Genomic DNA, 14,120 nt, shown 5'->3' on the forward strand with positions numbered 1-14,120 from the left:
CGACTTACTATGAAAATTCAAAAGAAATCTCCTCAAACGCACGCCCGAGGAATATTTTTGTGTGGCAACAAACACAATGTCAAGAAAGATTCAAAAATGTACACTAGATGGCGCTGTTTAGTTTAGTTTATAATACCTGACGCTAGATGCCGCTATATTGAGCATTTTGGAGCTATTTCTATTTGAAAAAAAAAATGTCAAAAATGTGTACAGTATTTTATGAACTTACGTCAAGTATTTCAAGTGCCTAACTACTGTACGTACTACTGTGTGTAGGTTGTTGGTTCAATGCAAATATGAATATTGTACGAATTTAAAACAATGAGATTCGCAATGAGTGGCGATTTTTAAAACACGACCGAACATACCTTTCCGCATTAAATGCGTTCTTAATCCTAAACGCCCTGTTTCCGTGTAGATACGATACGAGTTCACTACCGATTACCAATCTTCGATTTTCTTGCAAAACAGTTAACCAGAAGCTGACAAGAACGTTTTTTAGCCATTCTATAAAATGATTTCGGTTCAAGTAGGTACACTATGTCGACCTGTTAACCTGAACTAGCACAAGGCTTGCCTACCAATAGCAGGGTCAAGTTACTCGTAATTGTGTATAATGCGTTGCTGCGATAAACGAAGGTATGTAAATACTTACCTAGGTATCGGTTTGTACACTTTGTACCTACAGAATATCTCGCTACGCTCCGGATTCAAACAAATATAATGTGCATTGCTTTGTAGGTAGGTAGTGTATGATATTTTGCTCTTTTGTGACACAATCTACGAACAGTCGTTCTCTTCTCGTCTCGCGAGCCCCGTGACTCGTTATTATATTTAATATGATTTAGGTACTAATGCAGCATTATAAATTACATAATTAGTAAATTGTACTGAACATTTGATACTTATCGTAGATGTATATTAATTATGATAAGATTGTCTAACGCCGGTTGACCTAATTTTATAAAATACCTACCAAAATGTTAATGACTGACATTCACCCAATAAAACACCTTGTTAATGTAGATAATGTTATCCTGGAATTTATTTCGAAACTAAAATAACACCTGCGTCACCTTCGATACCTTTGAAATTTAATATAAATTGTATGTCTTTCCCATCACGGGCACCATTGGGTATTCCGGACCTTTGGGCGGCGTGCGCAGAGCCGAAACCAAAACGTAGAGGGCTTTTGACACTATAAGGAATTGCGAGGGGTACAATATTATTATTTTTATCACTTGATTTGATATTGAATCCTTGTCTAGTAACTCGCATGGTAGCTATAAGTCAATTGGTCAAAGGGCACTAAACGCTGAAGAGTGCCACGCTATTGGTGCCACGTTTTTCCGCTAGGCAAATAACGACAAGCTAAATACAATTAAACTATGTGACAAAGACCAAAACTGTGAGAATAAGTAATACCTAAGTGAAGTACTTAATAGTGGAAGGCCAAAGAAAAGATGGATGGAATGTGTTAACAATGATAATTATGAGAGTAAAAGGTGTTAGTATGGAAATGACGGCTGATAGAGAGGAATGGAGGAGGAAATTCTCCGACCCCAAATAATGGGAAGAGGACAAGAGAATGATGATGATGAGTGAAGTACAAAACTCCGTAGAGATCTTATGTATCTTCCAATGTCAACTCAAGTCAACTCCATGTCCAACTTCTGTCATGTCATGTCAATAAAGTCATACAAAAGTTATAAATATTTACAAAATTTACCAGTTTTACGGTTTCTTGATCAGTGTGCGAAGCATCAACAAATGAACCACAGCATTTAAGTATCTGTTGATCTTTTAACTTTGACGACGTACTTATCGCTTTGCGAATTCAACCCGAGAAATTTGATACAAAAATGTTTCTCAAAATGATTTAACGAGGTGGGACGGCCCGGGAGTTACCGGGACTACCGCTCTAGTGGGTTACCAGGTTTTTACCAGCTTACGTCTATCGCTCTTGAATTTATCCTTGAACCAAACCACAGAAATAAACTGTGAACCAAGCTGTCCTTTGAAAATGTTGGTATACGGGCGTTTTCAGAATATGGGAGCCCCCAATTAGCGTAAGTTGTTAACAAAAATTAACTCAGTGTCAGTTTTGTGACGATAATTAAGCATGAAATTTTAATAAAAATACTGTGTTTGTGTTAGGTAATTACATAATCTTTCAGCGATAATCTACATTCAGAATGTGAAAACAGTGAATTTTTAGACAGATTTAATGCTTAATTGTCGTCACAAAAAACTGACAGCGAGTTAATTCTTGTTAACAACTTACGCTAATTGTGGGTTCAAAATTCTGAAAATGCCCATAAGTAACATATCAGACATATTTGCCTACTCGAGTAGGGTTACTAGTGTTAGGTACTTCATTGTTGTACAAGTAGGTAACTACCTAACAACGTACCTAATTGTTTTGGAATGACTAGGTACTAAGCAGTCTTAGCCCTTAATAGCGCAGCGAACCAATACGAGCAGGTAGAGGTAGATATTTGAATTTACGCCAATGTCTCGAAATTAGGAGATGGCAACACAGGTCCGATCCTGGGAATAGGCTACTTGACCCTTTTTTAAAGTCTGTCTTATATGATAAAGTACTGTCCAATTAACCGAAATAAAATATTATCATATTTTATTATGACTTAAAACCAGCAAAAAATATTTTTAAAGTATACTTTTACGTAATCGGGCGAAAACAATACTGTCATGTTAATCTATAGATTATCTGGACATCAGGTCATTCTATTCGAAAATTTTCTGACTTTTGAAGTATGAAGGCATAAAGTTCATACCCAAAATCTATTAAATAGTGTTTTTTTGTCAAATACTACAGAAGACAATCATTTATTGTGCTAAATTCGATATGAGTCTAGTAGCCTATACCTAGGATCCTGGGAATAAGTAGCTAGCTTACCTACTTGAAATTACATCATGACTAATAGTAGTAATAACTTCATTATTTTCAGTAATAATTTAATTTAATGTAATTGGTATGTGTATACCCAATTTCAAAATTGTATTTTGTATACCTATCGGCGAAGCATAGCGCTCTGACAGAATTTTGTACCAACATTGTTACCTATCCACTCTAAGACGAAATTAAATTATTTCATAGGAAATATTTTAATTTGTGTTTTTTTAGTAGACACACTACTATTATTTAACTATAAACTGAAATAAATGTCATATACAAAGAAAAAAAAACACTCAACAAAAAACAACAAAAAAGAAAAAAAAACATCGGACACTTGGAGGCCTTGGTCATTTTTTCTTTGTATATGCCATTTATTTCAGTTTATTGTTACCTATGTTTACAAATAAATCGTTTGAATTTGAATTCTACTTTTTGTGCCTAAAACACTAGGAGTAGGTAGTTTCAGCAATTGAGCACAATGTGTGCATAATGTTCACAAGATAATCGTTGATTAACTGGTTAATATTATGCCAAGTACCTATATTGAAGGTTCAAGGTGAGCTAAAGCATTTTTCTGACAGACGCACATACAAAACTTACTGCGTTTTAGGAATTCCTCAGAATTACGAAACAATTGAGCGGCCAGTGCCCTTGCACTTATCAACACATATCGATTAATCAGTTTATACGCAAACCCTTCAGTCAACTCATAATCCTCGTAAGAGATTGACTCATTAAGTTAAACGCTTTATTTTAGCCATGATACTGAGCATGAGTATTGTGTTGGTTCTGATGCTGATGAAAGTAAGTAGTGAAGAGTCAGATTCTGAAGTAAGCGGGTATAAAACGGATCCGGGAATCTTGGAAGATGCCATTTTGGACACGGTACGTATTTTCCCGTGCTGTCTATCGGGGTATGCACCCCGTAGGTAAATATTATATTTTAAGACAATCAGCCCACAGGAATTGCCGGATATTGTCATACAAATTCAGTAGCTACCTGAAGCAGTCCCTTGTGTCTTTGTCGTTGTTTGGATTCCGTTGTATTGTAAACTAATGGCTTCTGAATATAATCATGGATCATGGATGATGATGATGTTTAATAAAAACTATGAAGGTAATTATGAATGAACATGAAATAGTACATTACGATACAAGTGCGTAAAAAAGGAATTTCCTTTTCGCACGTGTATCGTACGACGTTTTTCAGTACAGATTGCCTTCCGAAGTTTCGACCTGGCATATAATGAACCACTTCTCGCACTAGTGCGTAAAAAAAGCATCATCTGTACTGAAATAGTACATTACGATACAAGTGCGTAAAAAAGAAAGTTCTAAACGAGTGGCGATAAATTAAAACACGACCGAAGGGAGTGTTTTAAATCGAAGTTCGTTTCCTTTTCGCACGTGTATCGTACGACGTTTTTCAGTACAGATGGCCCTCGAAGTTTCGACCTGGCATATAATGAACCACTTCTCGCACTAGTGCGTAAAAAAAACACCATCTGTACTGAAAATGATTTTTCACCACACCAACTGTTAAAGGCTTACTTTGCTATTCCTGTTTTCGAATAGGAAAATTGCACTTTATCCACAAGAGTGCAAAGGAATTTCATACAAATTTTAACTTGATGTCTTAAGTTGGCTGGTAGAATTTACCTATGAATGATGATTTCGAATCATAATATATATTGAATAAATTGATAGATTTGATTTAATTTGATGTTTTATAGTTAATATTTTGTTTTTGTTGGTGTGGTGAAAATTTTTATGTTTAACTCGGTGGCAAAGTTTGTTTAACCTTGAAACCCTCGCAACGCTCAAGATTCCACGTTTTGAACCACTCGCTACGCTCGCAGTTCAATATTAGAATCTTTCGCTTGCTAGGGTATCGATATTGGCACGTGCGGTTAAACAACTACTTTGCCCCCTCGTAAAACAAATAAGTATGAAAACAAATTATAACTTTCTAGCGTTCTTTGAAAAAATCGATATGATTGGTTATTCACCTTCACACTGTTCATTGGCAAACGATACATCTGTTTTTATTCAAATTCCCGTCTAAGTACTTATTTCTTCATAGCATAGCGTGTATTATGTATTTATTATCCGAGAAAAACATGAGAGCCTAAAAATTCATTTGTATTGATTAAAATAAACCATTTTCTACAACAAAAGCAGGTAATACAACCTACATATAATAAAATATAATAAAGTATGTAGTTAAAAAAAAACAATTATTTATTTTCTTCTAGTGGTCCCTAATTCGAAAATACGGGTACCCGTGCGAGATCCATCGCGTGTACACAGAAGATGGGTACATCCTGGAGTTACACCGCATCCCACATGGTCGGGAGAACGCAAATTTGCCAGGCCCAAGACCTGTGGTGTTCCTGCAACATGGCCTGCTCTCGTCTTCTGCAGAGTGGGTGCTCATGATGCCAGGAAAAGGCTTTGGTTAGTGCTTCCTCACTACGCGTCTTAATATATCTAGGAAAATTTAACTTTTTTCCTACTCAGAATCACGAGCTCTTTGGATTCTACTAGGTAAAAAACAAACTTCCCAAAGGCCGTAGCAGGATAAGGGAAGAAAAAATGCCCTTTAATGTTTAGAAGCTGGTTTTTTTTTTCTATAGTCACTTACACTTAGTAGTATGATTGTGCAAAGTTTTGTTGAAAAATTCCCAGTGGTTCAGCCAGCAGAAAAAAAAACCAAATTCATGAAATATGATTTTTCTCTAAAAGTATTTAACTTTATCATACAATCTTTTTTTCATTTTGGTTAACTAAATAGTACTTATAACCTGGAAGAAATTTGAGTCTCCAACTATAATATTTCTGCAAAAAGTACGTAAGTCAACATTTCAAATTTTTTTTTTTTTAGTTTTTGAAGGAGGGACCACTCTAAATGATACTTCTAAAAAGCCTTATTTAATGATCTGTCAGTCATATAACTTTGACAGTTAAAATCGAAAAGCAACAGTGTCAAAATTAAAAAATAATGTTGGTTGGATTTTGTTACATTTTATTGTTATACCGTTCTAACACCGCCAGATAACTTAAAAAGTTATTTCCTGATCGAATGTGTAAAAATAAAACAAATTTTAGACAATATTGGCTTCAAAAAGATATACAGGGTATATTTTGATAGCGGGTCAGTGAGGGCAGCTACTAGATCCCGTGCTGCTACGCAAAAATGGTCTAAGGAGACATTCCATCTATTTCAAATTGATGAAGATTGGCTTTTACAGATTTTGGAAAAAACACGATGGATTGAAAACATGGGGTGTGAGAAGAAAAGTTATTTTTCACAAACTCTTTTTTGATGCTAAAAGGTCCCATTCCTCTCAAGGATCAAAAGTTTGTATGGAACCAAAAAAAATCCGGCTAGAAAATCCACAAATTGAGAAAAGCTTTTCCAATACAATTTGTATGAAAAAAATGTTTTTTTATTTTCACATAAATTTTAATGCCAAACGATTCCATTCTTATTCAGTATCAATAGTTTCCTAGAGATCAACTTACGGTTAGTACATTACCGTAAGTTGAACTCTAGGAAACTAAAAAAAGCCACAAAAAAAATCCCCATGTGAAAAAAGGTGAAAATGTATTCTAATTTTACTATATCTTATGTTACTGTTATGTTTTCATATATTATTACGGTCCTTCAATGTAACAGGACCAATTGGCGTAATTACATTACATAATACATTTTCACGTTTTCTCCATAGTTTTCCATGTTTTTCTCGATGTGTGGATTTTCTAGCCGGTTTTTTTTTTTGGTTTCATACAAACTCACACAAAACACACAGCAAAAGGGAGTGTACAAGTTTCTAATGGGGTGGCAACGCGCATGTGACACTGTTTGAGTTGCAGGCGTCCATAGGTTACGGTGACCGCTTTACATCAGGCGGACCGTATACTTGTTTGCCACCGACGTTGTATAAAAAAAAAAAAACTTTTGATCCTTGAGAGGTATGGGATCATTTGGCATCAAAAAAAAGTTTTTTTAAAATGACTTTTGGAAATAACATAGGTACAGGCTATGTTATTTCCAAAATCTGTAAACTCCAATATTCATCAATTTGAAATAGATGGTTTACCCTTGAATCGCCGACAGACACTTGTTCGAATATTATTTCAAAGACAACGTTTCAAATAATTTCATTTCATCGACAGTTCATATCGTAGAATAATCGATACAAGTAAAATCAAACCGTAGACTTTTATTTCGTAGATAAGTTATTCCGAGTATACTTTATATCGTGGTATTTCGTTTCGTGTTTTTTCATTTCATTTTGTTTTACATTAAATACAATTCAATACGCATAATATTGTTTCAATTATGATTTTTTCTAAAATTTTACAATTTGTAAACTGTTTGTTTGGTCACAGTTATAACCTAACCTAAACCTACTTTAAAAAAGGTTCGTTGTTGTGTAGGGTCGCAGTTCTAACCTAACCGAAACCTATTCTGTAAGCAGTTTGTTTCTGTGTGATCACAGTTCTAACCTAACCTAAACCTACTCTGTAAACTGTTTGTTTTTGTGTGTGGTCACAGTTCTAACCTAACCTAAACCTAATTTAAAAGCCATTAGTTGTAGTGTAGGTCGCAGTTCTAACCTAACCTAAACCTAGTCAGTAAGCCGTTTGTTTCTGTGTGATCACAGTACTAACCTAACCTAAACCTACTCTGTAAGCTGGTCGTTTTTGTGTGTGGTCACAATTCTAACCTAACCAAACCTACTTTAAAAGCCGCTCATCGTTTTGAAGCATCGCAGTTCTAACCTAACCTAAACCTACTCTAATATAGGATTTAAGCCAATGGTCATAGTTTAATTATGGACGTATGTGATCTGCCACGATAAAATAGATAATTTGAAGTTTCCTAGAATAGAAACATCTATAAATGTGTAGTACGACAAATGAGAAAGTTTTGTAATAATACGTCGAATAAATGAATTGCGATGTTTTGTAGTTCTGCTATTTGAAGTACTTTGAAACGAATCAGCGATGAAGAAATATTTGTTGAATAGTATTTATAACAACTAAAAAAAATTCAAATAAATAGTAGTTGAAATAAAATTACTCGAAACAATTTTACTCGAACTAAACTTTCGATGATTTGTTGTCGATGAAATGATATTCGATGAAAAGTTTGTCGGCGAAACAAGGGTACACCGAAATATATGGAATGTCTCCTTAGACCGTTTTCGCGTAGCAGCACGGGATCTGGTAGCTGGCCTTACTGACCCGCTATCAAAATATACCCTGTATATCTTTTTGAAGCCAATATTGTCAAAAATTTGTTTTATTTTTACACATTCGATCAGGAAATAACTTTTTAAGTTATCTAGCGGTGTTAGAATGGTACAATAAAATGTAACAAAATCCAACCAACATTATTTTTTAATTTTGACACTGTTGCTTTTCGATTTTAACTGTCAAACTTATATGACTGACAGGTCATTAAATAAGGCTTTTTTAGAAGTATCATTTAGAGTGATCCCTCCTTCAGAAACTAAAAAAAAAATTTTTTGAAATGTTGACTTACGTACGTTTTGCAGAAATATTATAGTTGGAGACTCAAATTTCTTCCAGGTTATAAGTACTATTTAGTTAACTAAAATGAAAAAAAGATTGTATGATAGAGTTAAATACTTTTAGAGAAAAATTATATTTCATGAATTTGGTTTTTTTTTCTGCCAGCTGAACCACTGGGAATTTTTCAACAAAACTTTGCACAATCGTACTACTAAGTGTAAGTAACTATAGAAAAAAAAACTAGCTCCTAATCATAAAGGGCACTTTTAGTTCCCTTATCCTGCTACGGCCTTTCATTTTTCCACTTTGTTACCATTTTTCAATCAATTTGTACAGCGGTTACAAAATGGAAAGTATACAAAATAATAGAACATTTTGGGACCACTTTTTAGGGTTCCGTAGTCAACTAGGAACCCTTATAGTTTCGCCATGTCTGTCTGTCCGTCCGTCCGTCCATCCGTCCTTCCGTCCGTCCGTCCGTCCGTCCGTCCGCGGATAATCTCAGTAACCGTTAGCACTATAAAGCTGAAATTTGGTACCAATATGTATATCAGTCACGCCGACAAAGTGCAAAAATAAAAAATGGAAAAAAATGTTTTATTAGGGTACCCCCCCTACATGTAAAGTGGGGGCTGAAATTTTTTTTCATTCCAACCCTAACGTGTGATATATTGTTGGATAGGTATTTAAAAATGAATAAGGGTTTGCTAAGATCGTTTTTTGATAATATTTATATTTTCGGAAATAATCGCTCCTAAAGGAAAAAAAAGTGCGTCCCCCCCCTCTAACTTTTGAACCATATGTTTAAAAAATATGAAAAAAATCACAAAAGTAGAACTTTATAAAGACTTTTTAGGAAAATTGTTTTGAACTTGATCGGTTCAGTAGTTTTTGAGAAAAATACGGAAAACTACGGAACCCTACACTGAGCGTGGCCCGACACGCTCTTGGCCGGTTTTTTGTCTTTTTTTGCCCTAGATCGAAAGGGCTCGTGATTTTGAGTAGGAAAAACATAAAATTGACCAACATTAGAAAAAATGTTTTTGGTGATTGTTCTCGCGAAAATACCCAAGCAAGATGGTGACTAAGCACGAGTATAACAAAACACTGGAGGCTTATTCTTCTCATTAAGAGAGTATTTTAGCAATTTAACTGAATAGGCTATTTTAAGTGTAGTATTGTTTCAGCATATATATTAGCAGAAGCCGGCTACGACGTCTGGATGGGCAATGCCCGCGGCAACACATACTCCAAGCGGCACGTCTCCATCAAACCCACCTCGTCCTCCTTCTGGAAGTTCAGCTGGCACGAAATCGGCTACTACGACCTTCCCGCCATGATCGACTACGTCATTAAGAACACTGGGGTTCCCAAGCTCCAGTACGTCGGGTTCTCGCAAGGGACCACTGCGTTCTGGGTAATGGCTTCGACTAGGCCGGAGTATAATGAAAAGATTAGCGCCATGCAAGCTCTGGCTCCGGTGGCGTATGTTGGGAATATAAGGAGTCCGCTGATAAAGGCTATTGCGCCGTTGACTAATTCTCTTGAAGTGAGTATTTTATTGCTTAGGAAGCGTAACATTCTAAGTTATAGACGTTTTATTACCGGGTAAGCCATGTAATAGCTAGATTACCTAAAAGTATATCTACTTTATAAACATCGATGCGACGAGAGTCTACTATTATCTGGTAGGCTAAAATAAACTTTTTAACAAAAAATAAAACCGCCTTCAAAAATAAGCGTGTTACCTTTGAATTCAGATTTCTTATCGGATTGCAATAATCTAAACATCTAATTATAAACAATGCGATCAATTACTATTTTGTAGTCGGTACCAGACCTGTTCGTCGCCTTGCTATTACGATGTTTGACATCCCACTTGAACCATGAACTCAGGCTGGCCTTTGCCAAGACTAGAAAAAATAATTGATTTGTTTATAATTGGGATGTTTAGAAATTATTGCAATCCGATAAGAAATCTGAATTCAAAGGTTTATTATTTTTGGCTTTTTAGTTTCTGCGTGTTTTGTAACACGCTTATTTTTGAAGGCGGTATTATTTTTTGTTAAAAAGTTTATTTATTTGTTGATTTTTAGTGGTTCCTATTGATATTATATGTATCAGTCCGAATATATGTACAGTAACGAGTTAAGGATGACTCACGTTAGATTGACCGGCCGTCCGACACTTTCTGGCTGTGGTCACTTGATCAGTGGTTAAGTGGTACTTTCTACAAGAATTAAAGTGCTCAACGCCCAGCCCTAATTAGCGTGAGTCTTCTTTTAGGAGGCTAGGCATTTTGCCTAACGGAATTCATTAATTCAGGGTTGTCACTACCAGATTATTTGCATTCACCATTAACAGGTGATCTAGCGCGATTCCTCCTTTAGGCACTGGGTCCCACCGCAAGCTAGTAAACTATGAGCTATTCGGCTATAAATACGAACAAAAGATATCATTCCCGGGCAAATAAAAGAGACACGGCGATATTGATAGTTCACTGCTGGACCAGTTCCTTAGGCGTCTAGGCATTCAGAAGCCTGACGTAATTCATTAAGCAGGGTTGACACCAGCGAATTGTTTGCTAACAGCTGATCATGAAGATAATCGGTGCCAACGAGTTCCTTCCCAACGGCAAGATCAACGAGCTAGCCGGTCAGACACTGTGCGTGGAAGAGTCCATCGCACAGGCCCTGTGTACCAACCTGCTGTTCCTCATCTGCGGATACAATGACGCGCAACTCAACGCTGTAAGTATTGACACCACTAGGCCACTGTAGAACCACAGTATAATAAAGAGTACTATCGTACAGTAATGTATCTGTGCATTTACGAAATAAATGAATATGAATATGAATACTAATAAAGAATTAAATACATAGTAGGTATTTAAAGCAGTAGTTTATTTTTTTACAGACAATGCTGCCCATAGTGCTAGGCCACACCCCCGCCGGCGCCGCCACCCGGCAGCTCATCCACTACGGCCAACTGTACAAGTCCAGCAAGTTCGTCCAGTTCGACCACGGCCTCCTCACCAACAAGCGCAAATACGGCACCTTCAAGCCTCCCCCCTACGACCTCTCCAACATTCGCACCCCCGTCTTCCTTCACTACGCTGACAATGACTGGCTCTCCACCCCTAATGACGTCGACAAGTTACTCAGAGAAGTCAAATCCGCTGTCGGAAAGTACAAAGTACCATTGCCCAAGTTCAACCATTTGGACTTTGTCTTTGCGATGGACGCTAAGAAACTAATCTATGATCGTGTCATGAAAATTATGGAGCAGTTTGTGTAAATAAAATATAAAATTGTATGCACACTTTTATTTACGATTTTGACAATACAAACACAATTCACTATTTCATATCCCGGGAGCAATTCTGAAAAATAAAACAGGTGATACATATAGATAGGTAGCAAATAGGTCAACTATTTATAACGGATGTAGGTATACAAGTTATTCCTAGGGACACAAGATAAGACATTTACGAAATACCACTTTCTTCTTTTTCCTAGCGTTGTCTACATTTCTGCCATGGCTCATGAGAGCCATGAGAGTCTTTGGGGTTCGAAAGAAATTTCGGAAGCTTCTTTTTACTAACAACTTACACATTGGCCGACAGACAGCAACTTAGTTTCAGTTCGTAGCTTTGAAGGTGACTTCTTCAGCTTTATTTTATAGCTATGATACGACGCGTCTATGTCCGACGGAGGTCTGTCACGGCCCTTCTTATTGCTCACAAAACCAGCTTCCCGCTTCATTATAGCCCCAAAAGTACTTTGCACTAAAACGGAAACGGAAATTAGAATAATATTCGTTCAAATAAAGTCTAAACGATGCGACAATCAGTTCTCAATATACTATTACGTTTTTCCAAGACGTGGATGGGGTCTTCTTTTCTGCAACGGGCGTCGGTTTTACTATTTGTACTGAAAAATGGTTTGCTTGATTTGTGCAGAACTTGCAGAAGTGACACTTGCTTATAGCCCTGTAAAAATTACACTGTTATTTTTTAGCTATGTTCACCAAACCAATACATATACATGAGAGTACATACCAAATCTCTGCAGTTCTTCATGGTTATAATCATCTCTGACTCAACATCATCAGCGAAATTGGTCGACTCTTCTTCTTCGAATGGTTTAGGAAGATAAGCTAAAGCGTCATTGGATAACACAGGCACTAAGCCAGATAAACGGGTCTTCAAAACCCTTTCCTTATAAGCTCCTGTATCTCCATTTTCAATGACATGTTCTCCTTCTTCAATCTCTCGATATCGACCATTAGTTCTTTTAAGCTTCGTTGCAAATTATTAAAATCATTCTTAAATACTTTATTGTCTCCGTCGTCTAAGTGAGAGGTGTCGCAACAAACATCAGCTTTCTTAATGTAAACTGATATACTCCTATTTACTTTTCGTGATTTAGTGGTCTTGGGGATTACAACGTAACTTTCAGATCTTATAATATGTTTATTATTTTCGTTACAAGTCTTATTAGTTGCTCCATTAATTCTATCATCGGCGGATTTCGCAGAACGGACAGGAGATGGTATCTTTTCTTCAGGTGTAATTTGACACGAACTTTTTGTCACGTTTACACCTTGACTTCTATTAAGTACGGACATATTTTTGACATATAAAGATTCATGTGCAATATCATTCTTCCAAGATTTAACCGTAGTCAGCACAGTATATGAGCGGTCATTTATGGAAGTTTTCTCCGGTGTCGAAATATAAATACCAAATATTTTTTCCAAAATTATCTTCCATAACATTTTGATACCTTTCAACGCATCAAGGCATCGCTCACAGGGCCAGTGGCTCGTTTCGAATTCTTCCTAAAACATTATAAAATATAAATTTACGGTACAGTCTGGTATATTAAAAATAGCTTGAGAAACCTGTTGTTGCTACTCACTTCATCAAAATATTTTTCATACATCGGATCATTTTGAAAGCATTCTCTAATAGTCTGACAAGAATGGCATATACTTTCCAGGACTACTTTGGATTTACAATTTGGATGGCATCTTGGTGTGAGCTAGAAATAAGAAGTGTAGATACTTATAGCAACAAAAAACTAATTTTTCACCTAAAAATTTATAAAAGATATTGCTGGGAAGTACCTACAGAGCCGTGTTATATTTTAATGGGAAAATTACGATTACGAAGATAACATATTCGAAGCTGTTGTATGTATGTGTAAGATCCAATAATGTGCCCTTTCAGTTCAAATCAGAGAAGGTATACGGCACTGACACTGCTCCCTATGTCGGGGTTTAAATCTGCACAGCTAACATTTTAACTTTACGTTGCGTTGATGGGAAGGTAGTCAAATCAAGAAAATGTTATTTCAAATGAATAAGTGGGCAAACTCACGCGGCCACGGTTCTTGCGCCCCATCACCCTTAAAGCGGCCAGCAGCGTCGAGACCGAAATCACGCAGCAGGGCATGTCACTCCGGATCCACGCTCTGAGGTGCCCGCTGCGCACCGCGCCATCGTGGTGCCACGCTCTGACATCCACACACGACTCATAAGATTTTATTTGACCTTCGTTACGGGATATCAGACGCAAACTGTATGGTATACTGCAATACATTAACATTACACGTTAAAACATCGAATTTCAATATAACATTTTGTAAATTTG

The 14,120-nt window shown here is 36.4% G+C and overlaps 3 protein-coding genes across 3 annotated transcripts in view; 1 reads left to right on the forward strand and 2 right to left on the reverse strand.

Annotated features, from left to right (window-relative positions):
* Positions 1 to 564: 564 nt before the first annotated feature.
* LOC125227300 (lipase 3-like) lies at positions 565 to 11,773 on the forward strand. Its single transcript, XM_048131577.1, has 6 exons — positions 565 to 639; positions 3,678 to 3,805; positions 5,176 to 5,377; positions 9,652 to 10,013; positions 11,056 to 11,214; positions 11,381 to 11,773. The coding sequence occupies exons 2-6, from the start codon at positions 3,680 to 3,682 to the stop codon at positions 11,759 to 11,761; spliced, it is 1,230 nt and encodes a 409-aa protein (XP_047987534.1). The 5' UTR covers positions 565 to 639; positions 3,678 to 3,679; the 3' UTR covers positions 11,762 to 11,773.
* A 1-nt stretch (position 11,774) lies between these two features.
* On the reverse strand, positions 11,775 to 13,922 carry LOC125226983. The gene is made up of 5 exons (XM_048131169.1): positions 13,848 to 13,922; positions 12,525 to 12,734; positions 12,335 to 12,455; positions 12,076 to 12,251; positions 11,775 to 11,846 (listed from the first exon to the last, which is right to left on the reverse strand). The coding sequence occupies exons 1-5, from the start codon at positions 13,920 to 13,922 to the stop codon at positions 11,823 to 11,825; spliced, it is 606 nt and encodes a 201-aa protein (XP_047987126.1). The 3' UTR covers positions 11,775 to 11,822.
* Positions 13,889 to 14,120, reverse strand: part of LOC125227299 (integrin beta pat-3-like) — a 28,615-nt gene continuing 28,383 nt past the window's right edge. The window contains exon 10 of the mRNA XM_048131576.1: positions 13,889 to 14,058. Coding sequence (XP_047987533.1) covers positions 14,026 to 14,058 — 33 coding nt within the window. The 3' untranslated portion in view covers positions 13,889 to 14,025. The remainder of the gene's footprint in view (positions 14,059 to 14,120) is intronic.

The sequence above is a fragment of the Leguminivora glycinivorella genome, chromosome 6 (genome assembly GCF_023078275.1).
Source record: "Leguminivora glycinivorella isolate SPB_JAAS2020 chromosome 6, LegGlyc_1.1, whole genome shotgun sequence".
NCBI lineage: Eukaryota > Metazoa > Arthropoda > Insecta > Lepidoptera > Tortricidae > Leguminivora > Leguminivora glycinivorella.

Bases quoted from the DNA above. Each gene is read 5' to 3' on its own strand.
- LOC125227300 (XM_048131577.1), top strand. From the start codon at position 3,680: ATGATACTGAGCATGAGTATTGTGTTGGTTCTGATGCTGATGAAAGTA. The intron at 3,806-5,175 runs GTACGTATTTTC...ATTTTCTTCTAG, and splicing joins AAGATGCCATTTTGGACACG to TGGTCCCTAATTCGAAAATA. The intron at 5,378-9,651 runs GTTAGTGCTTCC...GTATTGTTTCAG, and splicing joins GATGCCAGGAAAAGGCTTTG to CATATATATTAGCAGAAGCC.
- LOC125226983 (XM_048131169.1), bottom strand. From the start codon at position 13,922: ATGCCCTGCTGCGTGATTTCGGTCTCGACGCTGCTGGCCGCTTTAAGG. The intron at 12,735-13,847 runs GTGAGTTTGCCC...CGATATCGAGAG, and splicing joins GGCGCAAGAACCGTGGCCGC to ATTGAAGAAGGAGAACATGT. The intron at 11,847-12,075 runs GTAAGTTGTTAG...TTTATTTTTCAG, and splicing joins TGCTGTCTGTCGGCCAATGT to AATTGCTCCCGGGATATGAA.